The sequence below is a fragment of the Salmo salar genome, chromosome ssa05 (genome assembly GCF_905237065.1).
Source record: "Salmo salar chromosome ssa05, Ssal_v3.1, whole genome shotgun sequence".
Lineage (NCBI taxonomy): Eukaryota > Metazoa > Chordata > Actinopteri > Salmoniformes > Salmonidae > Salmo > Salmo salar.
In genome coordinates, this window is record NC_059446.1 from 67,401,367 (window position 1) to 67,425,848 (window position 24,482).

Below are 24,482 nucleotides of genomic sequence, written 5' to 3' on the forward strand. Positions count from 1 at the left end.
GTTATATGTGGGTATCCTAGTCTGTTATTTCATGAAATTGGGAAGATCTCAATGGCATACTCCTTGTGTCCTCTCCCTCATCTCCTTCTCAAAACCCATTGGATTAGAAAGTCAGAGGTCCCGCCCCTCTGATCTTCTCCTCCAATGGGTTTTGAGAAGGAGGCATATTTCATTGAGATGTTCCCTATGTATTTTTCCTGTAGGCTAGCTGGTGATGATTATGTTGATGACTACAAACAATTATAGGTTATGTCTATTGGTGCTTTCAAGACAACTGGGAACCCAGAAAAGAACGAGGTCAAATCATGACGTCAGCTATTTTCAGGTCGAAGAATCTGAGCTCTAGAAAGCCATCAGTTTCCGACTCGGAATTCCAAGTTGGATGAACGTTCAAAAAGATTTTTCCCAGTCGGAGCTAGTTTTTCCCCGTCTTGAATGCACTGAAGTCAGAAGTCTGAGATGTCCGAGTTCCCAGGTGTTTTTAACGCGACAAATACCACAGACATGACAAAATGGTTCACTGTCTGTATGTGCGATACAAAACCAGGCACCCATTCATGAGACAAATTACATTTCAGTTTATTAAATAATCTTTTATTAAAAGGAAATACAATTGATACAAAATATATATCAAATAGCGCATACAACATAACACTACAAAAGTTCACAAAAATGTATAGGGAATTTAAAATATAAAAAAAATGTTCTACAGCCTAAACAAGTCTATATGCAATCAAGGATGAGTAGTGGTTATATTATTCATGTGTGAAGGAGTGGAAGCAAGATAACAAATTCCTTTAGCTGTAACTTTTGTCTTCTGGTAGCCACATAATACTATACAATAGATTTGGATGAAGATCAAGGACAGGGTCAGATTAAAGACAATAAAACAATACAGCATGGAGGGATTAAAATACTTATCAAATTATTGTGAGTATGTATGGATGGATAAATGGTTTTTATTAATACAGTGTGCAAGACTTATTCCCAACAGGCCTTTCGGGAAAATGCTTGCAAGAAAAATGTGAAGTCAAACACAGTTCATGGATTACCGGTAAGAATCATGCCAATTAAAATACTGAACAAAACCCACACATTTGTCAAAAAAGATCAACTCAACTTGGTACATGCGTTGGATTGGATTGTCTGATTTTTCTACTGGTGTTTTCATAAAGGATCATCAGTTATGTTAGGTATACATACTACTATATTTGGTTTAAAGATAATTGCGTAGCAGAAATATAAACTTCAAAAAAAGACATTCTATCTCAGTACAAATTGTACAGTATCACTCAGTCTTTGCACTGGGTTCATCTTTAAGTGGTAACTCCTCTAGTGCAGTGAGATGTCCAACCACAACTTGTTGGTCAAGAGCCAGTAATAAGCCTGGTTACTTTGTCCACATATTTCACTGGAGATGAATGCACACATGGAATGACTATGTCACACATGTAAAGCATCTGTAGGTACACAGACAAAAAGTAGGTTATCTGAAGGCCATGATTTAGTTCATGGGGCACATTCTTCTAGGAACTGTAGTATAAAAAAAACACATGCTCCACTCAGATTTACAGGAAATGAAGTTTATGAGAGTCAGCAAAATTGAAAAATGCTTATGTAACTACTTATAGATATACTGAAAAATACTAATGGAATGAAAGTAGAGTAGCATACTGAGTGTATTGGTAGTGAGAACCTCCTGTCTACTGCAATTACTTTAACTACAGAACTGCTATGCTTGCTACTCATTGTTTCATGATGGAATTGTCTACATACACATGACATTAACCATTTGAATACAAAAATAAAATAGATTTAACCACCACAGCTAGATATCGTTGAAGTTCTGATTGTTTGGTGAAACCGTCACGATTTTCAGATTTTCAAGCGCTTAAACTCAGTGTGAAGACTAGTCCAGTGACAGAAAATAAAACAGTTTACATAAATATTGCCAGTGTATATTCTACACACTTTACATATCAATCTACCCTCAGAAAAGTACAGCTTTCATAAGTAAATAAACAATATGTTAAGTGACTGTTTTACAGCAGGGAAATGCAGGTCTGAAGAGCTGCATGATTCTCTAACCTCATTCACCTTGATGTGGCCAGTGATCCAGTCAAGCTGACTGATGTACAGAAGCTACACCTGTTGGGCCGGTCACTGAAGAGAACTCTCTAGGACCCTGGTGGCCCACCTAGTCTCTTCCTTCCTGTCTCTGTGGTGGGAAGGAAAACTCCTGTCCTCTGGATTTTCTCGACTTCCTGCTGGTTTTCTCTTCTCCCTCTGGTACTTAAATCGATCCACTAATATCACTGATTGTTCTGAGAGTGTACACATCCGGTATGGTATGACAGGCTAAATCAGTTGCTCATTTGAAAGTAAGAACAAAAACCAGCAGACACTCAGTCCAGCCCCTGAGGACCAGAGTTACCCATCTCTGTTGGTGTTAAGTATCATAGGAGCCTGTTGATTGGGCTCAGCAGCTGCTGTCCTCCCTTTTCTCCTCTGGTAACTGGCGAACCAGGTGAGGGACGGAGCCTTTCGCACTGCCGCTGTGGGAGTGGCTTAAAGCCAGGTGCTGTCCACTGGGCACCTGTCTCGTCTCTGATAGTTCACTCCTGGGAGTTATCCTACAAGACAAGTTTGTAAAAAACAACCTTGTTAACAGTGGAGCGGACAAAACCTTTTGAAGTACGAATGTGTAGGTCAGAAAGTACTTGGGCAAAAGGGTGAAAGTATCGGTCTTTACCTTCCCTCTGGGACTCTGTGGAAGCTCTCTGAGCAGCTGCTAACCTTGCTGGAGCTGCCCTTCTTACTACGTCTCTCTGCCCCCTCTCTCCCTCCAGACAGGGCCTGTCCAATGGGCTGCCTCTCCCTGTCCCTCTCCCCCAGCCTGGAGCCACGGGTGGAGCTGCCCCTCTCCAGCTGCTCCCTGGCAGAGGCCTCAGATAAGCCTCTGACCTCAGAGAAAGAAGCCTGGCCCCGGATGGCCTCATGGTTGTCCACTGCTGAGGTGCCGTGGTTGCCTGTGGCTGAGGCACCGGTGCTGGTGCCCATGGACTTGGAGATGACCTTGAGTTTGTGGGAGCCGGGGTTGTAGTGGTTCTTCTTGTGCTGGACACGGCTGTTGTGTTTGAGGAAGAACTCACAGGATTCCTGGAGAACTCTGCGGCTCTCACTAATGGGGCTGGATAGAGAAATATAATTAGAACACAGTAGAATTATATCCATCTGCAATCTGGGAATGTTGCATACTGTAAAAACCCAAGTTTGCATTAGGGTGCCATTTGGGATACAATCCATGTAAAAAATATGATTTGTTTCAGCAGTTGAGAGACAGGCATTAGTGAAGTGTCCTTACTCTTTCTTCCTGGTCCTGTTGAAGAAGAAGGCCCATTCTGAGCAGGTCTTCTTGCTACTGACCCAGAACACAGCTGAGATCCCAACCACCAGGGTCATCAGGTATTTAATCAGGAATAGGGACAGGTCTGGACGACCAGACTCTGTAGTCTGAAACACAGCATTACAGTGTTATAAACCCGGGTGGTTTGAGCCCTGAATGCAGATTGGCTGAAAGCTGTAGTACATCACGGGTATGACATAAAAATACTTTTTACTGTTCTAATTACGTTGGTAACCAGTTTATAATAGCAATAAGGCACCTCTGGGGTTTGTGGTATATGGCCAAGCCCTTAGCCGTGGAATATTAGACATATACTACCAGTCAAAAGATTTAGAACACCTACTCATTGAAGGAATTTTCTTTATTTTTACTATTTTCTACATTGTAGAATAATAGTGAAGAGATCAAAACTATGAAATAACACATATGGAATCAGGTAGTAACCCCCAAAAAAGTGTGAAACAAATCAAAATATATTTTATATTTGAGATTCTTCAAATAGCCACCCTTTGCCTGGATAACAGCTTTGCACACTCTTGGAATTTTCTCAACCAGCTTCATGAGGTAGTCACCTGGAATGCATTTCAATTAACAGGTGTGCCTTGTTAAAAGTAAATGGTGGAATTTATTTCCTTCTTAATGCGTTTGAGCCTCGCAGCTCCACTTGGGTCCGTTTGAGCCAATTGAGCTGTGAAAAGGTAGGGGGGTATACAGAAGATAGCCCTATTTGGTCCATATTATGGCAAGAACAGCTCAAATAAGAAGAATGAAACGACAGTCCATCAATACTTTAACCTGTTGGGGGTAGGGGGCAGTATTGACACGGCCGGATAAAAAACGTACCCGATTTAATCTGGTTACTACTCCTGCCCAGTAACTAGAATATGCATATAATTATTGGCTTTGGATAGAAAACACCCTAAAGTTTCTAAAACTGTTTGAATGGTGTCTGTGAGTATAACAGAACTCATATGGCAGGCAAAAACCTGAGAAGATTCCTTACAGGAAGTGCCCTCTCTGACAAGATCTTGTTCTTCTTGTCTCTGTTTATTGAAGACTGAGGATCTTTGCTGTAACGTGACACTTCCTACGGCTCCCATAGGCTCTCAGAGCCCGGGAAAAAGCTGAATGATATCGAGGCAGCCCCAGGCTGAAACAGATTTGCGCGTTTGGCAAGTGGCCGATCAGAGGACAATGGGCTTAGGCGCGTGCACGAGTCGACCCCGTGCTTTATTTTCTTTCGTCTGTTTACCTAAATGCAGATTCCCGGTAGGAATATTATCGCTTTTTTTACGAGAAAAATTGCATAAAAATTGATTTTAAACAGCGGTTGACATGCTTCGACGTACGGTAATGGAATATTTTGATTTATTTTGTCACGAAATGCGCCGTGCTCGTCACCCTTCTTTACCATTCGGATAGTGTCTTGAACGCACGAACAAAACGCCGCTATTTGGATATAACAATGGATTATTTGGGACCAAACCAACATTTGTTATTGAAGTAGAAGTCCTGGGAGTGCATTCTGACGAAGAACACCAAAGGTAATAACATTTTTCTTATAGTAAATCTGACTTTTGTGAGTGCTAAACTTGCTGGGTGTCTAAATAGCTAGCCCTGTGATGCCGGGCTATCTACTGAGAATATTGCAAAATGTGCTTTCACCGAAAAGCTATTTTAAAATCGGACATATCGAGTGCATAGAGGAGTTCTGTATCTATAATTCTTAAAATAATTGTTATGCTTTTTGTGAATGTTTATCGTGAGTAATTTAGTAAATTTACCGGAAGTTTGCGGGGGGTATGCTAGTTCTGAACGTCACATGCTAATGTAAAAAGCTGGTTTTTGATATAAATATGAACTTGATTGAACAAAACATGCATGTATTGTATAACATAATGTCCTAGGTGTGTCATCTGATGAAGATCATCAAAGGTTAGTGCTGCATTTAGCTGTCTTCTTGGTTTTTGTGACATTATATGCTAGCTTGAAAAATGGGTGTCTGATTATTTCTGGCTGGGTACTCTGCTGACATAATCTAATGTTTTGCTTTCGTTGTAAAGCCTTTTTGAAATCGGACAGTGTGGTTAGATTAACGAGAGTCTTGTCTTTAAAATGGTGTAAAATAGTCATATGTTTGAGAAATTGAAGTAATAGCATTTCTAAGGTATTTGAATAACGCGCCACAGGATTCCACTGGCTGTTACGTAGGTGGGACTATTTCGTCCCGCAGACCCTAGAGAGGTTAAGACATGAAGGTCAGTCAATATGGAAAATTGCGAGAACTTTGAAAGTTTCTTCAAGTGCAGTCGCAAAAACCATCAAGCGCTATGATGAAACTGTCTCTAATGAGGACCGCCACAGGAATGGAAGACCCAGAGTTACCTCTGCTGCAGAGGATCAGTTCATTAGTTCCAGCCTCAGAAATTGCAGCCCAAATAAATGCTTCACAGAGTTCAAGTAACAGACAAATCTCAACATCAACTGTTCAGAGGAGACTGCGTGAATCAGGCCTTCATGGTCGAATTGTTACAAAGAAACCACTACTAAACGACACCAATAAGAAGAAGAGACTTGTTTGGGCCAAGAAACACAAGCAATGGACATTAGACCGGTGGAAATGTGTCCTTTGGTCTGGAGTCCAAGTTGAAGATTTTTGGTTCCAATCGCCATATCCTTGTGAGACGCGGTGTGGGTGAACCGATGATCTCCGCATGTGTATTTCCCCCACTGTAAAGCATGGAGGAGAAGGTGTTATGGTGTGGGGGTGCTTTGCTGGTGACACTGTCTGTGATTTATTTAGAATTCAAGGCACACTTAACCAGCATGGCTACCACAGCATTCTGCAGCGATATGCCATCCCATCTGGTTTTGGCTTAGTGGGACTATCATTTGTTTTTCAACAGGACAATGACCCAAAAACACCTCCAGGCTGTCTAAGGGCTATTTTACAAAGAAGGAGAGTGATGGAGTGCTGCATCAGATGACCTGGCCTCCACGATCCCCCAACCTCAAGCAAATTGAGATGGTTTGGGATGAGTCGGACCGCAGAGTTAAGGAAAAGCAGCTAACAAATGCTCAGCATATGTGGGAACTCCTTCAAGACTGTTGGAAAAGCATTCCAGGTGAAGCTGGTTGAGAGAATGCCAAGAGTGTGCAAAGCTGTCATCAAGGCAAAGGGTGGCTATATGAAGGATCTCAAATATATTTAGATTTGTTTAACACTTTTTTGGTTACTACATGATTCCATACGTGTTATTTCATAGTTTTAATGTCTTCACTACTTTCTCCAATGTAGAAAATAGTAAAAATGAAGAAAAACCCTTGAATGAGTAGGTGTTCTAAAACTTTGGACCGGTAGTGTACATTTACATTTGAGTCATTTAGCAGATGCTCTTATCCAGAGAGACTTACATTCATCTTAAGATAGCTAAGTGGAACAACCACATATCACAGTAAGTACACTTTTTCTCAATCAAGTAGCTATCAGCAAAGCTAGAAAGAAGGTGGGGGGGGGTCAAGAGCAATTGTGTTGTTTCAGGAATATTTTATTATTATCCTTTTTGGGAGGGGGATTATTTAAGATACTCTATGAAGAGGTAGGGTTTCAGGTGCTTTCGGAAGATGGGAAGGGACTGCTGTCAGGGGGAAGCTGGTTCCACCATTGGGGTGGCAGAACAAAGAAGAGCTTGGACTGGGCTGAGCAGGAGCTGGCCAAGAGACCAGAGGTGGCAGAACAGAGTGCTCAGGTTGGGGTGTAGGGCTTGAGCATAGGTAGGGAGAGGCAGTGTTCTGTAGGCAAGCACCATGGTCTTGTAGTGGATGCGAGCTTTGACTGGAAGCCAGTGGAGTGTGCTGAGGAGTGGGGTGACATGGGAGAACTTGGGAAAGTTTGAAAACCAGGTGGGCTGCAGCGTTCTAAATAAGTTGCAGGGTTTGATGGCACAAGTGGGAAACCCAGCCAGCTGTGAGTTGCAGTAGTCCAGACGGGAGATGACAAGTGCCTGGATTAGGACCTGCGCCGCTTCCTGTGTGAGGTAGGGTCGTCCTCTACGGATGTTGTAGAGCACCACACCCCCCCGTGCCTTATTGCTTAATGAGACCATTTCCATTTAAACGTCTGCCAAATATATTCATACATTTTACTGTGGCTGAAAGAAGGCATAAGAACAGCAATGATTTTTAACAACTATTAATTTTAGATGAATTTTGTAGTGGCATATCTTCATAGAGATATCAAATTATTATGAAAATGTTCTAGTGCTAAGCGTGTGTTACCTTGTGTGAGCAGGGAATGCTGTACTCCTGGCAACGGTCATTGATCCAGGTGTTTTCCCAGGTGGAGCGCTGGCTCTGTTCATAGATATAACACCCCTGCAGAGTGACCAGTGGCACCAGGTACAGACCACTGAACACCCCAATACGGATCATAAACTTCTTCAGCTTCTCCTGGTTCCTCTCATCGTGCTGGATCACCTGACGCACGTTGTTGAGCGACACGATCCCAGCCAGGAGCAGAGACAGCCCCACCACCACCCCGATACACAGCGGCGCCAGCACAAAGTACCTCAGCGTGTCCAGATCATAGAGCCCCACAAAGCACACCCCGCTGATGTTATCTCCCTCCACCTTGTTGAGAGCCAGTAGCATGACAGTTAGTGCCCCGGGGATCCCCCAGGCGACAGAGTGGAACCACACCGCCTTCTTCTCGATGGCCTCGCAGCTCCACTTGGGTCCGGCGGCCAGGAACCAGGTGATGGTGAGGATGACCCACCAGACGATGCCGGCCAGGGAGAAGAAGTAGAGTAGCATGAAGAGTAACGTACAGCCTTTACTCTGGGAGCCCAGCACCACCGTGTCCATGGCAGCCGGGTGCACCGCCTTGGATGAATGAATGAATAAATAGATTAACGAATGAATGACTACTTTTATGTTCCATAGAGAAGTTTTCTAGGAAAATATGTTTTTCCTCATCAATCTACACACAAAGCCCCATAATGACAAAGCGAAAACAGGTTGACATTTTTGCACATTTATTAAAATTTTTAAACAGAAATACATTATTTACATAAATATTCAGACCCTTTGCTATGAGACTCGAAATTGAGCCCAGGTGCATCCTGTTTCCATTGATCCTCCTTGATATGTTTCTACAACTTGGAGTCCACCTGTGGTAAATCCAATTGATTGGACAGCATTTCAAAAGGCACAGAACTGTCTAGATACGGTCCCACAGTTGACAGTGCATGTCAGAGCAAAAACCAACCATGAGGTCAAAGGAATTGTCCATAGAGCTCCGAAACAGGAGGGTTGTGTCGAGGCACAGATCTGGGGAAGGGCACCAAAACCTTTACGCAGCATTGAAGGTCCCCAAGAACACTGTGGCCTCCATCATTCTTAAATGGAAGAAGTTTAGAACCATCAAGATTCGTCCTAGAGCTGGCCGCCCGGCCAAACTGAGCAATCAGGGGAGAAGGGCCTTGGTCAGACAGTTGACCAAGAACCCGATGGTCACTCTGACAGAGCTCTAGAGTTCCTCTGTGGAGATGGGAGAACCTTCCAGAAGGACAACCATCTCTGCAGCACTCCACCAATCAGGCCTTTATTGTAGAGTGGCCAGACGGAAGCCACTCCTCAGTAAAAGGCACATGACAGCCCGCTTGGAATTTGCCAGAAGGGACCTAAAGGACTCTCAGACCATGACAAACAAGATTCTCTGGTCGGATGAAACCAAGATTGACCTCTTTGACCTGAATGCCAAGCATCATGTCTGGAGGAAACCTGGCACCATCCCTACGGTGAAGCATGATGTTTTTCAGTGGTAGGGACTGTGAGACTAGTCAGGATCGAGGAAAAGATGAACTGAACAAAGTACAGAGAGATCCTTAATGAAAATCTGCTCCAGAGTGCTCAGGACCTCAGACTGGGGTGAAAGTTCACCTTCCAACAGGACAACGACCCTAAGCACACAGTCAAGACAATGCAGGAGTGGCTTCGGGACATGTCTCTGAATGTCCTTGAGTGGCCCAGCCAGAGTCCGGACTTGAACCCGATCTAACATCTCTGGAGAGACCTGAAAATAGCTGTGCAGCGACACTCCCCATCCAACTTGACAGAGCTTGAGAGGATCTGCAGAGAACAATGGGAGAAACTCCCAAAATATAGACGTGTCAAGCTTGTAGCGTCATACCCTAGAAGACTGAAGGCTGTAATCGCTGCCAAAGGTGCTTCAACAAAGTACTGAGTAAAGGGTCTGAATACCTATGTAAATGTGATATTTATGAATACATTTGCTTTTTTTTTTTTATTACAACTTATTTTTTTGTCATTATGGGGTACTGTGTGTAGATTGATAAGGGAAAAAACAATTAAATCAATTTTAGAATAAGACTAATGTAACAAAATGTGGAAAAAGTCAAGGGGTCTGAATACTTTCCCGAATGCACTGTATTACAATACTTTAGACCAGTGTCCATAGGGCTCTGGGGAACTGGTCAAAAGTAGTGCACAATACAGGGGATTGGTTTCCATTTCAGACACAGACATTAACAGACCTTGTTGCAGGATGCATTGTTCCCCAGCAGGAAGCCAATGAAGTAGATGAGCGACACGAAGCTGTAGCACACGGCGTAGAAGATGATTGGCCGTTCGGGGTAGCGGAAGCGTTTGACATCGATGAGGAAGGTGAGAAAGGTGAAGAGCGTGGCGCAGAGGCAGACGATGGAGCACACCCCGATGAAGGTCTTGGCGAACTCGATCTCATGGGGCTTGAAGTACATGTTGGAGCAAGGGGGAGCGCAGTCCCCGGCACCCAGGAACGTGGCTCCCTGGCCGGGCCGAGTCTTCAGCTGAAGGGGGCACCAGAAGCCCATGTCCCTCTTGGCAGACAGAGAGGTCTTGGGTGTGGTCAGTCTGGTTGGTGGCAGGGCTGAGCCATCTGCAGAGTAGAGGCAATACTCCAATCTAGAGGAGAAAAAGTGGGGTAAAGAGTCAAAACCATAACTAAATGAATACCATTTCAAAACGTAGTGCTGATAAATGTAATAACGGGTCAACTGGCTGTTTGCAAGCAGTTTATAAACGTTTACTATTTGGTCATCTGAAAAATGTCAGGCATGTGCCTTTTCACCTGTAAAACTTGGCACAGTACAACACGCCTATGTATGTAACAGTTGTGGTTCAGTGAACCTCGCACACGTGATGAGTAACCTGGTCTGAGACCTGGAGAATTGAGTTCAACTCAGTCAGTCACATTTACCTGTCGCACTGCAGCTCCAGAGGCCAGGTGATGCCGAAGGTACCGATGTCCTTCCTGCAGTCTGACCTCACTTTCTCACACAGGTCACGACATGGCCGGATCACTTTGGTGTCCTCAGTGCATGCTGGGATAAAGGCCTGACACAGGAAGTGATGTACGTCTGGAGAGCAGCGCAGGTTGACCAGCGGCATGAAGGGCTATGGAGACAGGAGGGAGGGAAGGGGAGAGGGGGAGCGAGAGAGAAAAGAGAGGGAGAAAGGGAGAGAGAGAAAGAAAGAGGGAGAGAAAGGGAGATCAAGAGAGAGAGCGAAAGATAGACATAGATACATTCAGATTTTTATGGTTCAAGAACATACTGTAAATACTAGGGTTACAAAATTCCAGCATCTTTTCCTCAATTCAAAGGTTTTCCAGAAGTCCTGGTTGTAGTTTCTGGATTTCTGTCTTTCTGTCGTAATTCTAGGAATCTTCCAACCAGGATGTTGGGAAAACCTGTGAAAGTGACCTGAATTTTGCTACCCTAGTAAATACTAGTACTGTGCTCCTGTAGCTGTACCTGTAAGGATGGAGCTGAACAAATGGTCAGACATGTTTTTAATCCAACAACCAATATTGATTTCAACTAGATTCATCTAGACATCACAACAGTTTGTAATTAAAAAGTCAGTCAACGTGAGGTTAATGCTGTCACCCACGGCCACAATACAGTCCATGCAGTTCCCTTGCCATGGGCAGATCCAGAAATAGAATTGTTTTATTTTCCTGTACACGTGACTTGGTTGCAAACGATAAAAAGGCTACAGTACATAAGAGGCTGTAATGCACTGTATTATGGTGCCACACAAAGGATTCCTTTCACAGGCTGACTCGTTTTCCTTCGTTTCAACAGATTTGAGTAGGGGGGGGGGCATCAGGAAATGACTCTGGGACTATTTGGAAACCAGGAGTCAAGAGGGATGTTGACTGGAATGGACAGAACTGTTGGGCTTCTGCTCAGTATCCATTCCATCACACTAAAGCTGCAGCTCTGATCTAACAACCGTTCGAGTTCACAGTGATTTCTACCAAAGCATGAATGGTTATATTTGGCATTGTTGAGTCACGCTAAACAGAGTTAATCAAAATAAACAGATCTTGTCGAAGTAACGACCATATCACAAAATCTTAAGATACCATCTGTAACGACTGCCACAAATCATTCCCAAAACAATTAGAACTGGATCCTTCAAAGACTACAGACTGTATCATGTGGCCATCTTAATCTAAGGGCCACTTGGTTTGGATCAGATACACCATGTTATCAAACAGTCCTGTTCAGTTTACAAATGCAGTTATGAAGAAAGAACTATGACTGCTGGAGGCAGTGAGTCCAGCCGATGTTTACACTGTATAAGCAATATTTCCCCAACAATCCAACCATCAGCACAGGGCCAATCTAACAACCACACTATTCAACGTTCTCTCCCTGCCTGTTTCCCCAGCTCCAGGCTGGCTGCAGGCCAGATCTAGATGGGGCCTGGGGAACTGGCTCTCCAACTGTATGAGTCCTTGTTTCACTTCTTTGGAGGTCCCAAACTCCATCTCAAAGAGCTCTTCTTAGTCGACAATCTGCCGTTTCTTGTATTTTTCTGTGGAGCCACTGTAAATAGTTATACATTTATTATGTATTGGAATTGGGGCCTCTGTATGTCCTCATTCAAAAAGAATGAGCCCTGCTACTGTGAATTTCCACTCAAGGTCCCTCAACTTTGGATAACAATGACTCAATGAACCTTTTACTGCAGTGGGCTAAATCAGGGTGACACAGAATGTTTCTTGGTAAGGCCTTAAACAAATATACTTTGAAACTAAAGTATACACCTCACACACATGGTTATGGGCTTTAAAAAGACACCTGTACCATTTCAGATATAGAGTTGAAATGTATTACATTTTGCATCCCAATATTACACTTTATATACATAACAGAAAACTGAAATATAACAAAGACATAGAAACACCGGATTTCCGTCAGTTAAAAAAATATGTTTATGAATTATTCAATTATGAAAATATGAATAACATTTCACTCATAAGGCTACTAGACGGCGATTTGGTCATTTGACTGCAGGAAAGGGCTGGCTACGCAATATGGCATCCTAACTTCAAAATGCATTGGTTGACTATGTAATGTATACTAAAAACATACTCGTTTTCACTCTATTTAGGTCTATTTCCTTACAGGTGCTGAAAGTGTTACTACTAAGCTGCCAAATACTAGTGGAATAGTGGCACATTGACATCGTAACAGGAACAATGCCCCTAAAGGAAAGGGCTATTCCTCAACCCGGAAAATCCTTTCGAATAACACTGAACAAAAGAGCAACAGGAGAGTCAACTTCATAACAATACCTAGATCCCATTATGGCACACTTTCCAACAGGCCATTTGGTCAGATTGTCTGTCAGCAGTAGGTACTGCATGCATCTATTACTTTAGATACCCAACACTGACATTTTGAAGTGAAGTAGTGAGAGACAAAGAAAGGAAGAGAGGGGGAGGTAGAAATAGAGAGAGTACAGTGTGGAAGGAATGCTGGCTAGTCTTTGTGTGAGGTAGGTGTGTCTCCCTCCCCTTCCTCTGCTAAATCAAAGGACGCCCCACACAACAAAGTACCCAGAGTTCCCTGTGGCTCCCTGAGGTTGTCCTGAAATAAGAGGAGCACCTCAGCTCAGCCTGATAGACATCACACAAAGAGTCTTCCAGCATATCACTGTCTGCCCCACACTGATTTGAATAGAGTACAGGCTTAACTGAATGAGCCAGAAAGACGGAATGCAATATGACATTTTATTAAATAGTTTGAGGACTGGCCTTGTCTCTGAGAGAAGATCATCAAAGCCAGATGATGTGATGGCAGCTTGCCAAAGGATACCAACCCTACCGTTATGCTTGTTTACAATGAGGTTGGAACTCAATCATGGTTACATGAAAACACTGTGGAGCCGGCGTGAGATGCGGGTCGGAAAACATACCTCACTGCAGGGATGGGATATACCATTGTAGTCCAAATTTGACCTTTATCCACACTGTTCCATCAAAAAGATTGAAATACTGCTACTTTTCCAGGAAAACTGCCATTTTTGTCTTCATGCAAGCTACCAGTAGCCACAGCAGCCATTATAGAATGAACAACAAAAGGAGCTGATTGGCTGACACTGCCATTACAAAATGGCTGCGGTGACTACTGCTAGCTAGCATGAGGATGAAAAGGGACGTTTTTTGGGAAAACTAGCAGTATTTCAATCTTCTTGATGCATCAGTGTGGATAAAGGTAACATTTGGAGTACAATTTCAAAGCAAAAGAGAACATTCACACGGTAGTGACTCCTCTATTGAAGTTGAGGTATATCCCATCCCTGCATTTAGGTACCTTTTCCAACCCATATCTCACGCCGACTCCACGATGTCTTAATGTAACCATGATTGCGTTCTTACCTATGTGCTGCTCTGTGTAAAAAAAGCATAACAGTAGGGTCGGTCTCTTTTGGCAATGATGGCAGGTAGCCCTATGTGGGACTGCTGGCATCGGAACCCCCCCACTGGGGGAAAGGAGTTCCAATGACGGGCCTTAAGGTCATTATAACTGGTGGTGGTGGGGAGGTGGATGGCTGTCAAACTGTTGCTGAAAAACAGCAAGTGAGAGAATGAGGGTAAGTTGACATATAAATACCTTCCTAGATTTACACCCATTGGTTGAGAGAGAGGAAGGTGATAATTGCAAAAGTGAGTCCATAGGTTAAACAGCAAGCATGAGGAATGTGCATTATTGTGCCGTGCTTATAGGCTATAAGGTAAATAGGTGAATGACATTCCACACATGGCTAATAGGAAAGAGAAGAAACAAGACACTATGCTGACGTTGATACGTTTGTATTCACTCCCAGTATGCCTGTAGAATAGGAAACAAAAGCGAATTATGTTATGCTTACTGGATGAAGTTAAACGAGCATTCAGTCTTCTGATTGAACTTTCGTAAACTACATTATATGTAACTGAACACTGCAGCTACAGCGAGAGCAGATGGAAGACCTTTGAGAATGCTAAGACACACAAGCTTCAATACTCAGCTATCAAATCAAACTTTATTTGTCACATGCGCCGAATACAACAAGTGTAGACCTTACCGTGAAACGCTTACTTACAAGCCCTTAACCAACAGTGCAGTTCAAGAAGTTAAGAAAATGATTATCCATTATAAGAGTGCATTTCCTCTACATCTTAGCAAGTTCATAGAGAATGGTTTGAAAATTGTTATTTTAATACACAATTATCCTTTTGCACCTGTTGGATTCATGGCAAACATTTTGAGTTTTAAAAAGGCTTTTGTAGTTTGTAATTTCCACTTTGACATTTTAGACTTGATTTTCAATTACGAAAAATGTATCAAACCCTACAAAAATGTCCATTAATTATAATCCACATAATAAATAATTCACATTTCCTGTTGCTGCAGGATTATTTTGGGATAATTTTCCTGCTGTAGCAAACTGGCTCAAATTAAGATCCTACATCTGTAACAAACTGCAAAGTCATGTTTCCCTCTATGCTCCAAGTCTGATGGGAAATCTAAGGGTTTTATCACAGTGAGAAACACTCACCTCCATCCTGCTGGCTGCTATGTCCTGGTCATAGTGCTCCATCATGTTGGGGAAGAAGGTCATGTTGTAGAGCATCCCCAGGCAGCGATGCACCTTGATGGGTTCACAGGTAAACAGACTGTGGGCGTGGCAGCTCATCACCCCTATCAGTGCCAGGCACACCCAGACCAGCCAAGGTATCATTATGGTGACAGCCAGTTGTTAGGCTAAATTCTTTGTGTATAAACAGCTCTATTTGGTTCAGTGGAGGGATAACTTTATGTTGGAGGCCGGATCACTCTTCATCCACATTCCTCTAGGCTTGCTGAGGTCCTATCCATGGAGACAAAAGGAGTAATGACAGGTAAAACATTCCCCATCAGTCACCACGGCATCAGCACGGTGGCACGTTCGGAAATCCCAAGCTTTATAAAAGAACAGAGTATAATTTATCTGGTGTGTTTTGAAGGGCTAGTATGGAGTTTGGTTCCAAAGCATTAAAGGGCCAATGCATCAGTTTTTATCTCAGTATCAAATAGTTTCTGGTTAACAATTAAGTACTGTGATTGTTTTCAATTAAAGTGGTCCCCAAAAAATGATTAGCTTCTTAGCGAAGATATTTGCTAGGACTGTCTTGGAGTGGTCTCAGTGGGGAGGGGAAAACCAAAAACTAGCTGTTATTGGCAGAGAGGTTTGGAACTCTCTTTCTTATGGGTCTATTAACTGGTGATATCACCAGGCAGGCCAAAACTCCATCCCACGAAAACAGGCTGAAATTTCAGGTGGTGTTTTCAAACAGCTCTTATACTAAAAGGGCATTATCATCATTTTCACAATTTCACAGTATTATTCCAACCTCATAGTGTGGAAATATGTATGAAACACTGGGCCTTTAACGTCAATATTTTAAAAATCTTACTGATAAACTTGTCCTTATAAATAAGAATTTGTTCTTAACTGACTTGCCTAGTGAAATAAAGGTTACACACAGATAATTCATATTGATCTGAGTGGAATATTGCTAGTGAGAAATACATCTGTCCAGTCTCTTCTGCAGTGGAGAATAGATTATGTGGTGGAATTGCACACTGAATTGCAGACTAATTTAATAACAACATCAGCTTGTTGATACAGGCTTGAAACTTTAAGTGTCTTGTGAAGTCTGGTATGTAACAATGTCTGATTGGAGCATGCCACGCCATCTAATCTCACACAGGTAATCATTCACAGAAAGCGCTGTCTGGAATGCATGCAGTTTGCATTCAATAAGTGTATAATTTGCTGTACCTCAGAACATAAATCACTTATTTCACTTTTTCCATCTGCTGCAATAGCCATTTGCACTTTTGTATGGTTGTTTATTTGTTGTTTTATTTAGTTTACATGTGTGTGTTTGAGCTGTGGAGAGAATTGCTTTAAAAATAAACAAATCAATCAAAACTGATGTAATGATTATTATTATGATTTCACCAAACAATCGAACGTTTTGCTACTGTATCGATTGGCATATAGCGAACCACTTCATGACTGTTTCTATCATGTTCAGTAGTTTAGAATAGTTCAGCCAGCAAAAAAACATATTCGATTGCCAAATTAGACTACTAACAAAAATAGTACTGAGAAGGTGCTATTGAATAGTAAAATGTTTTGACTTGGTCACAAATCACGCACACTCCGGTCAAATTATATATATAAAAAATAAATAGAAAACATCGATTTTTCATTTTTAAAGTGAAAAACAACTACTTCAGAGTAAAACCTATTATCAAAAGGGCTAAGAAAATTACACTGCAGTTACATGGAATACTTAGAATATGTATATTTCCTTCCTACGTGTTTTTCCCAAATGGGAATTCGGAAACTCCATTTGTCCCCCATGTCTGGCAGCCAACTTCGGGAAGTGAGACTAGTAAATATCCCTGGCTTGGAAAGGGCCTCGATAAGTTTCAAATGTAACATTTGTTTAGACAATGACAGAAAAGTTACATAAATTACACTTACCCTTTCGTTGTTAGTTTTTCCTAAATAAAGGGCATCATTCCATTGCAATCCTTTCGGATTTTGCGACAATGTTTCCAGCGACTTTCAACTATTCTCCGCCTTCTTTCTTTCAGCTCCACATCCTGTCTGTCTCCGTGTCCGATACAACACCCCTACACAGTAATTCTCCGGGGAAATACTGGCCGTTGGCATATGCAGGTGCTATTATCAAGCGTAGACAGTGTAGCCACAAACATTATGTATTTTATAATGGTACTATTCAATGGAGATGGATAGTCCTTGAAGTCAGATAATACATGCATCTTAACGCTGCATCAACTTTGTACAATTCAATTATGACTTTTCTTACATTATTATATTTTTCACTGTAGGGGGAGAAGTTGTACATTAAAGATACAAAATTCACGTAAAAAGGCTCCAGATGAAATGCTGATCATGGTTGTATTGTGTGACTGACTGGGTTCACCAGCAGATGGCAGGAAGGGTTTTACGAAGCATAGGCCTACAGTGTATCATATTGTAGCCAATTTTGGGGACAAAAATCGGTTACAAAAAATCTAAATGTAATGCACAGGACTCAGCCTGCATCTTCATCTTGATGTCTGGAGACGTCTAGACACATAAAGATGAGAAGTCTTGAGTTGAGACACTTAGCGACTAGATAGTAGGCCTATCAGGTTATAAAGAACAAATGAGAGGCAGTGCACTACAGTAACTGCAGTCGTGTTCAGGGAGGGTCACGTTATCAACACAATAATAGCCTACAATCTCGGCTGCATTCTATACCTTCTAATTTTGGTCAAAGGTGCTGCCCATTCCTTTTTTCTCAACTGGGGGGGATTGGGTCTGGCAGCATAACACTTGACTTGCCTTCAGCAAAGAAAGATTTACTAGAAAACCTTTTACTTGAAAAACACTTCTATTCACGCTGTCCCGTCAGCAGCTGTTTCTTTCACCCAAGTAGCCTCCATCATGTACCTCTAAGTGGACGACCACTGAAACATCACGGTACAACATTAAAGATGCCTGGCTACCCAAAGTCCTTGCTCCGGCGAAACGCTACGCCACGCCCACTGACGTTAGTTTGGAGGAACAATGGAGCAGCTGAATAATTCAGTTTGTCGTCAGGCAAACATTAAAGTGATGCTCCAGAACTTTTGGATCATTTCAGCCAGTAGTTTTGAATGTGGTGCTCACAAGCCAAAACGGGTCCACGTTTTTTGTGTACTATGGAATCCAATGCTGTACTTTGTCATTCATTTTATAAGATATGTTACATTTTTGAAATTCGTATAAAATGTTATAAATCCAATTCGTACAATATGTTACAAATGTGTTGTGCTTAAGATCCCGAACTGCATCTTTAACTTAATCACACATGTATTTCACTCTTCTGTTTATCCCACTGGATCTTGTCTTGGACTATGTCCTGTTTTCTCCGTCTATGTCCACCAACCCTATCATGTTTCCTCACCATTCAGACCTAATTTCAATGTCTTAATCAGCGATATCAGAAACTTAAAGATATAGTAAGTCAAGGCAGAAGCTAGCAGATTCATTACTTACCAACAACAGCTGCAAATTCCAATAAAACATCATCAAGTTTTGAAGTTTACTTTCCTTGCTTTGTCTAAAAAACACTATCATGAATCTAGCGAATAATGTTTGTGGGTCAGCGTGCTGTATTTATTTTGTTTCAAATGTTTAATGGCACGTTTCTCATATTGGCTTTAGCCACGAAGGGAGCAGGCCACCTGCCCCGCAAGTGCAGGGGGTTGCCTAGCAACACCTGCCTCTGTGAGAGTCAAAGTCTGCATAGCAGGATAAATTCCCATGATTTGTGAATCAGTTTGAATCAGTTCAGAACGAACTGCTATAGCCACAGCTGACAGCTAAAATGACTTAGAAAAAATACGATTTCTGCTAATAGGGTGAAGTATCTAACAAAATAACTACATTATTGCTTTCACTAATCATAAACTATTTACATATAATAGAAATGTCAGTACATTTGTGGACAAAATTCTTAGTTAGCCTATTCAACCTTGAATTAGTCTTGATACCATACCTGGAGGGTGATGCATCATATTTTATATGTTATAAAGTTATAAAAAGCATTATCCAAGGAAAGGAAACAGATAACAAGTATTTTAGATTCAATCAGAAGTAACATTCTGCTCTCTTGTTGTTGTATGAAATCAACCTTTGCTCATTTACTTTCAGTGCCATGATAACTCTGCATCATAAATATTTTCCTTGGGAACTGATGGATTCAACAGAACAGGCTGTTCTCATTGGGATGAATCCAAGATAACTGTCATTGCCCAATACCAGCTTACTAAGTTTCAGCCTCACGGCTAGAGGGTAATGCCAAAGAACCCACGCCAAAGCCTGTGACAGCTTGTTCATTTAATTTTCCATGTGAAGTTGGGCTGAAGAATTTCTGATGTATTTGAAGTACTAAGCTTTATGACACAAATGTAGCTTCCGGGAGCAATGCATGATAACAGCTGCAGCACCTGTTGCTGACAATGGCATGTGGCACTGAATTATGACATAATCAACTTTGACTGTTCTGTTCCTGAATCATCGACAGTACATTTTCAAAGCTGGAAAGAGGGAAAGTTGGTATGAGGTATGCAGTGAATGTCAGTTCAGGGAGGCATCGTCAATCTTCCATCACTGCATCAATCATTGCTCACATGCCTACCCGCTGAACTCATGGCATGAAGCTGTTTCATCATAGTGTCCTTTTCAGTGGGACAGAAAGTGAATAGCGCAGAGGCTTGCTGGGACATAGCTTCAGAAAGTGGCTGGGGCTGGGGAATAGCTGCCGAGGTTGACAGCCAAGGTGTCTGTTTCTGAGGCTGTGTTGATCTGGCAATGACTCTGAAACCTGACCATGCACCTTACAGAATGACCCCAAATAATTTCCCCAGGGGGCACTTGATGTTCCTCAATCTTAAAGAGGCCGTTATACTGTCTCATAGACCCATCAGCCATGATTTATCAATGTATACTGAACAAAAATATATACGCAACATGTAAAGTGTTGGTCCCATGGTTCATGAGCTGAAAACAAATATCTACAAAAAGCTTATTTTTCTCAAAGTCTGTGCACAAATTTGTTTACATCCCTGCATTTCTCCTTTGCCAAGATAATCCATCCACCTGACAGGTGTGGCATGTCAAGAAGCTGATGAAACAACATGGTCATTACACAGGTGCACCTTGTACTGGGGACAATAAAAGGCCACAAAAAATGTGCAGTTTTGTCACACAACACAATGCCACAGATATCTCAAGTTTTGAGGGGAAATTGGCATGCTGACTGCAGGAATATCTACCAAAGCTGTTTCCAGAAAATGTAATGTTAATTTCTCTACCATAAGCCACCTCCAACGTCAGTTTAGAGAATTTGGCAGTACGTCCAAACAGCCTCACAATCACAGACCACCCCTGCCCAGTCATGTGTAATCCATAGACTAGGGCCTCATTTATTTATTTAAATTGACTGATTCCCCTATATGAGCTGTAACTGTATATTTTTCTTCATTGTAGTTTGATTGGTGTTTGTATTCCTCCCTAAAACTATGATTAGAAGAAAATGATCACATCCAAATGGTCAGTTCTTAGTTTCGATGATTAATCTACCATGTTGTTGTTAAAATGGTGTTAAGCAAAGATCACATTTAACAGAAAGGCACTATATACACAACAACTTGCTTGTGAGACCCACAGTTGGTCTATGACAAATGTGGCATAACATATTGTTTGTCTAAAGTGATGATTGGTGATCAATAAAGACACACAAACTTGTACAATTATCTGTTTTCTTTAGAAAGGGATCTAGATAACATGTATGGCATCGCTAAAAAGGCCTTGATGTTGAAAATATCTTAAATATATTCTTTACTACTCAAATCTGGTCAAACCTGTTCAGTGACAAAATCAGTATTGTTAAAGGACAATGTAAAGAGGTCCATCTATTGAAAAACTTCCAGATAGCGTGCTAGCATTTCCAGGATCCATACCTCTACATCATCACATGGAATGATTGTACAGATATAACTACAGGGCAACCCTTACTGAGGAATACCTGGGTAATCTGTCCACTGATACATGCACTGATGATGAAAACTTTGACGCATGTTACAAGAACAATGGACTCCGAACATTACTCAAAGTCTTCACCTAGGTTTATTTATACAACTGTACAATTCTTTGGGGGAAAAAATAGATGAAGAATGATAAATACATTCAGATGAAGGTCAAAATGTTCCCTGTACTTTGGCTCTGACATTTGGGTGAAAGATTAAATACAATGTATACTATGTGCACAATTCTGCCACCAGAGGTCATATTACCTTGAGCAATATCCTGAAGCATTTAGCCTATGAGGTATCTGAGAAGTCTGAGGAGCATGACTGACCTTTAACCTCTTTGTGTGGTTTGGACTGGCTAATACAACTCAATGAAATTAAAGTGGTGTTCGTCACTCTTTCCACTGGTCGCCTTCCTCACAGGACAGCTGTAAACCAACCTGAAACGCCAACCAACCTGAGCCAACCACAGTGACAGCATTGGCAATGGTATGATGTAGTAGGGTAAAAATAGAACCGTAACATTATAAGAGGCTCTGGAGAACCACAGTACAACACATAACCTCACACACAGACAGACCAACTGTCATTCATCTCCAGCCAAAATCAATTCCCAGAGAAGCCTATAGATTAGCACATCTAACAGGTAGTCAGTCAACAACTCTCTCATCTCTGTCTCCACTATGCTCTACACACACAAGATTAACAGTCTAAACAGTGGGGATGTGTATCTGGTAAATGCCCACTGCGATGTAAAGGAGAAGGACCAGGAGAAGAAGGAGTCCTACCAGGCCACTTGGTTGGACTTGGTGATGGAAACAAGACCAGAACAACAGTATGTATATCAGCATGATAGATAGTTTCATCAAATTTAGCTTTTAATCACTGTTCCAGCCGAGTGCTGGTGGTCATGTTCAATGTGTGCCACAAATTCATTATCATCATTCACTAAATGAACACATTTTCACAAAGATTATATTGGTCTTACAAATCACGTGTCTAAGAACAGCAAGAACAGCAGGACACTTTCAAACTGCTCTTTAAAACATGCTATTGCTTGAATCCAGGACCACATTGTTTGAAAACGACTCCTCGAGAAAGGAGACCTACAAGCAGAAACAGGTGGCTCATTTCTTGGTCCAGAGAAACCCCAGTCAGAGGATCAAGATGGGCACAAGGGGTGGAATGATGAAGGAGTACCAGCTGCCGTACAAGAACGCCCTCCGTGTGCCCATCTTCACTCCCAGCAAAGCCGCATCGCCCAAAGACCTGTACAGATCTCCCTCTCCATCAGAGTACAAGTCTATCATGGAATTTGAGACAATCGCCAAAGGAGTATGTTCAGATAAACAGGAGATTTTCGAAATCACTAAGGACTTACCTAAGGTCTCCCAACCTATCCGTGTTAACTTCAGGGCATCTAGTCTTATATCCCCAACACGTGAGTTTTCACACTCCTTCAGGGGTTGAAAGGGAAGAATGAATATAGGACGTTGGAGGTAAAAATGTAAAATCAGAGGAAATGATATCAGCAATGTGTAAATGGGCAAAGGGAAAGTTGAAGGGAATATTGATTTCTTTATAAAAGAGACTTTTAATTTTAACATATTTCTGGCTGTGAAAGTTATGTTGAGGGAGCTGTTAACATGTGGAAAGGATAAAGTGAATTTGAATGGAACAGTGCATGACACCATTTTCTGGGTCAGTATCATAGACATCATGGTCAGTATATTCAACCTAGGAAAGTTTTTTTATTGGCAAACCTCTAAGGTATTTTCATGGACATCAGCTAGTGCTGCGATACAAGGAAACAGAAGCTAATGTCGCCATCTAGTGGTGAAGCATCAGCATGGAAACGTATATGCCTTATACTATATGTAACATTTTGACTGGTGTACTGTGATGTGATCTGTAATGTAATAAATAAATAAAATAATAAAAATGAATCCAAACAAAGGATTTACTTATGGGATCTCATCCCCCACCCATTCAGTATGTATTTTCACAGGTGTGTTTATTTTATTTCACTCACAGACAGACTTGCCTATAGTGGACATCAGTGACAAAATTCTAAAGGTTCTGTGTAATTGAGCCCCACAGTGGGTGTTATAACACCCATAAAACCTAGCGGTCAAACAGGGAAATGGTTCTAATCATTTTTCCCATAGGGAAATAAGGGCTGTGTTTCATTTAGGCTTACCCTGCCTGGCAAGACGTTTTGAAAACAATGTAAATATCTCTTGGACAAGTTGACTTTTATCAATATATTCAGCATTATTTACTCTCAGTTTCGAAAATGCTAATTATCATCAAAGTAGACATCATGCAAGACTGCAAATCCTTGCAAACTCCTGTTGGTCATATCTAGCTGACAGCTTTGCTAACAGGTATTGTGTCAATTTAAAACTTGCACAAGACAGTTCACAGTTTAAAGAAATATTGCCAATTTATTAATTACTACATTTAGCTAACATTAGATATTTAATCCAGAGATTATTACCTTTGCCTCGAATCGTCAGTCTCGTGCAAATCATCATGGTATTTGTAGCTCTTTATGGTAGCCACATTAGCAGCTACTTAGCATTCATTTTTTTTGGGGGGGGGGGTAAATACAGGCAAATATATTGACAAAATTCACCTTTACACGGTTATCAAAACATCGCATCAGGGTATGCCAACACAAAACACAGCCCTTATTTTAAGTGTTTCTAAAATCCCTATGGGAAAAATGAATGGTGGAAAAACAATTGGAACCATTTCCCTGTTTGACCGCAAGGTTTTATGGGTATTATGACTCATACTGTGATACTATATACTAATTCATTTCTGTGGTAATGTTGTATTTGATAATGCAGTTAAACATCTACGCCACCAGGTGGCATAGTGAACATACAGTTACTACAGCGAAACAACTTGGTGTCACACAGTATACACTGAGTGTACAAACATTAGGAACACCTGCTCTTTCCATGACAGACTGACAAGGTGAATCCAGGTGAAAGCTATGATCTCTTATTGATGTCAGTTGATAAATCCACTTCAATCAGTTTAGATGAAAGGGAGGAAACAAGTTAAATAAGGATTATTTTTAAGCC

The 24,482-nt window shown here is 41.6% G+C and overlaps 3 protein-coding genes across 4 annotated transcripts; 1 reads left to right on the forward strand and 2 right to left on the reverse strand.

Moving 5' to 3' along the window:
* Positions 1 to 577: 577 nt before the first annotated feature.
* On the reverse strand, positions 578 to 821 carry ytx2 (Transposon TX1 149 kDa protein; the record flags this gene model as incomplete). The annotated part of the gene is given in 1 exon segment (NM_001146490.1): positions 578 to 821. A coding segment is annotated over 1 exon segment (62 nt), but the record flags the coding sequence as incomplete, so codon positions are not given.
* LOC106605646 (frizzled-6) lies at positions 579 to 17,535 on the reverse strand. 2 transcript variants are annotated; one of them, XM_014201515.2, is made up of 8 exons: positions 17,285 to 17,535; positions 15,305 to 15,616; positions 10,665 to 10,861; positions 9,961 to 10,369; positions 7,685 to 8,287; positions 3,365 to 3,513; positions 2,753 to 3,190; positions 579 to 2,633 (listed from the first exon to the last, which is right to left on the reverse strand). In XM_014201515.2, the coding sequence occupies exons 2-8, from the start codon at positions 15,485 to 15,487 to the stop codon at positions 2,480 to 2,482; spliced, it is 2,133 nt and encodes a 710-aa protein (XP_014056990.1). In that variant the 5' UTR covers positions 15,488 to 15,616; positions 17,285 to 17,535; the 3' UTR covers positions 579 to 2,479. The 2 variants fall into 2 exon arrangements, with proteins under 2 accessions (XP_014056990.1, XP_014056991.1); XM_014201516.2 differs by having other exon boundaries at positions 15,305 to 15,708; positions 17,285 to 17,465.
* Positions 17,536 to 21,955: 4,420 nt separating this feature from the next.
* zmp:0000000930 (titin-cap) lies at positions 21,956 to 23,379 on the forward strand. The gene is made up of 2 exons (NM_001139635.1): positions 21,956 to 22,222; positions 22,455 to 23,379. The coding sequence occupies exons 1-2, from the start codon at positions 22,071 to 22,073 to the stop codon at positions 22,855 to 22,857; spliced, it is 555 nt and encodes a 184-aa protein (NP_001133107.1). The 5' UTR covers positions 21,956 to 22,070; the 3' UTR covers positions 22,858 to 23,379.
* The last annotated feature ends 1,103 nt before the right edge of the window (positions 23,380 to 24,482 follow it).

What these genes read in the sequence shown, in the direction of transcription:
- LOC106605646 (XM_014201515.2), bottom strand. Translation starts at nt 15,487, where the DNA reads ATGATACCTTGGCTGGTCTGGGTGTGCCTGGCACTGATAGGGGTGATG. An exon ending in TAGCAGCCAGCAGGATGGAG is followed by an intron (nt 10,862 to 15,304) that starts GTGAGTGTTTCT and finishes CTGTCTCCATAG; the next exon opens with CCCTTCATGCCGCTGGTCAA. An exon ending in AACAGGACCAGGAAGAAAGA is followed by an intron (nt 3,191 to 3,364) that starts GTAAGGACACTT and finishes TTCTCTATCCAG; the next exon opens with CCCCATTAGTGAGAGCCGCA.
- zmp:0000000930 (NM_001139635.1), top strand. Translation starts at nt 22,071, where the DNA reads ATGCTCTACACACACAAGATTAACAGTCTAAACAGTGGGGATGTGTAT. An exon ending in GAAACAAGACCAGAACAACA is followed by an intron (nt 22,223 to 22,454) that starts GTATGTATATCA and finishes GCTTGAATCCAG; the next exon opens with GACCACATTGTTTGAAAACG.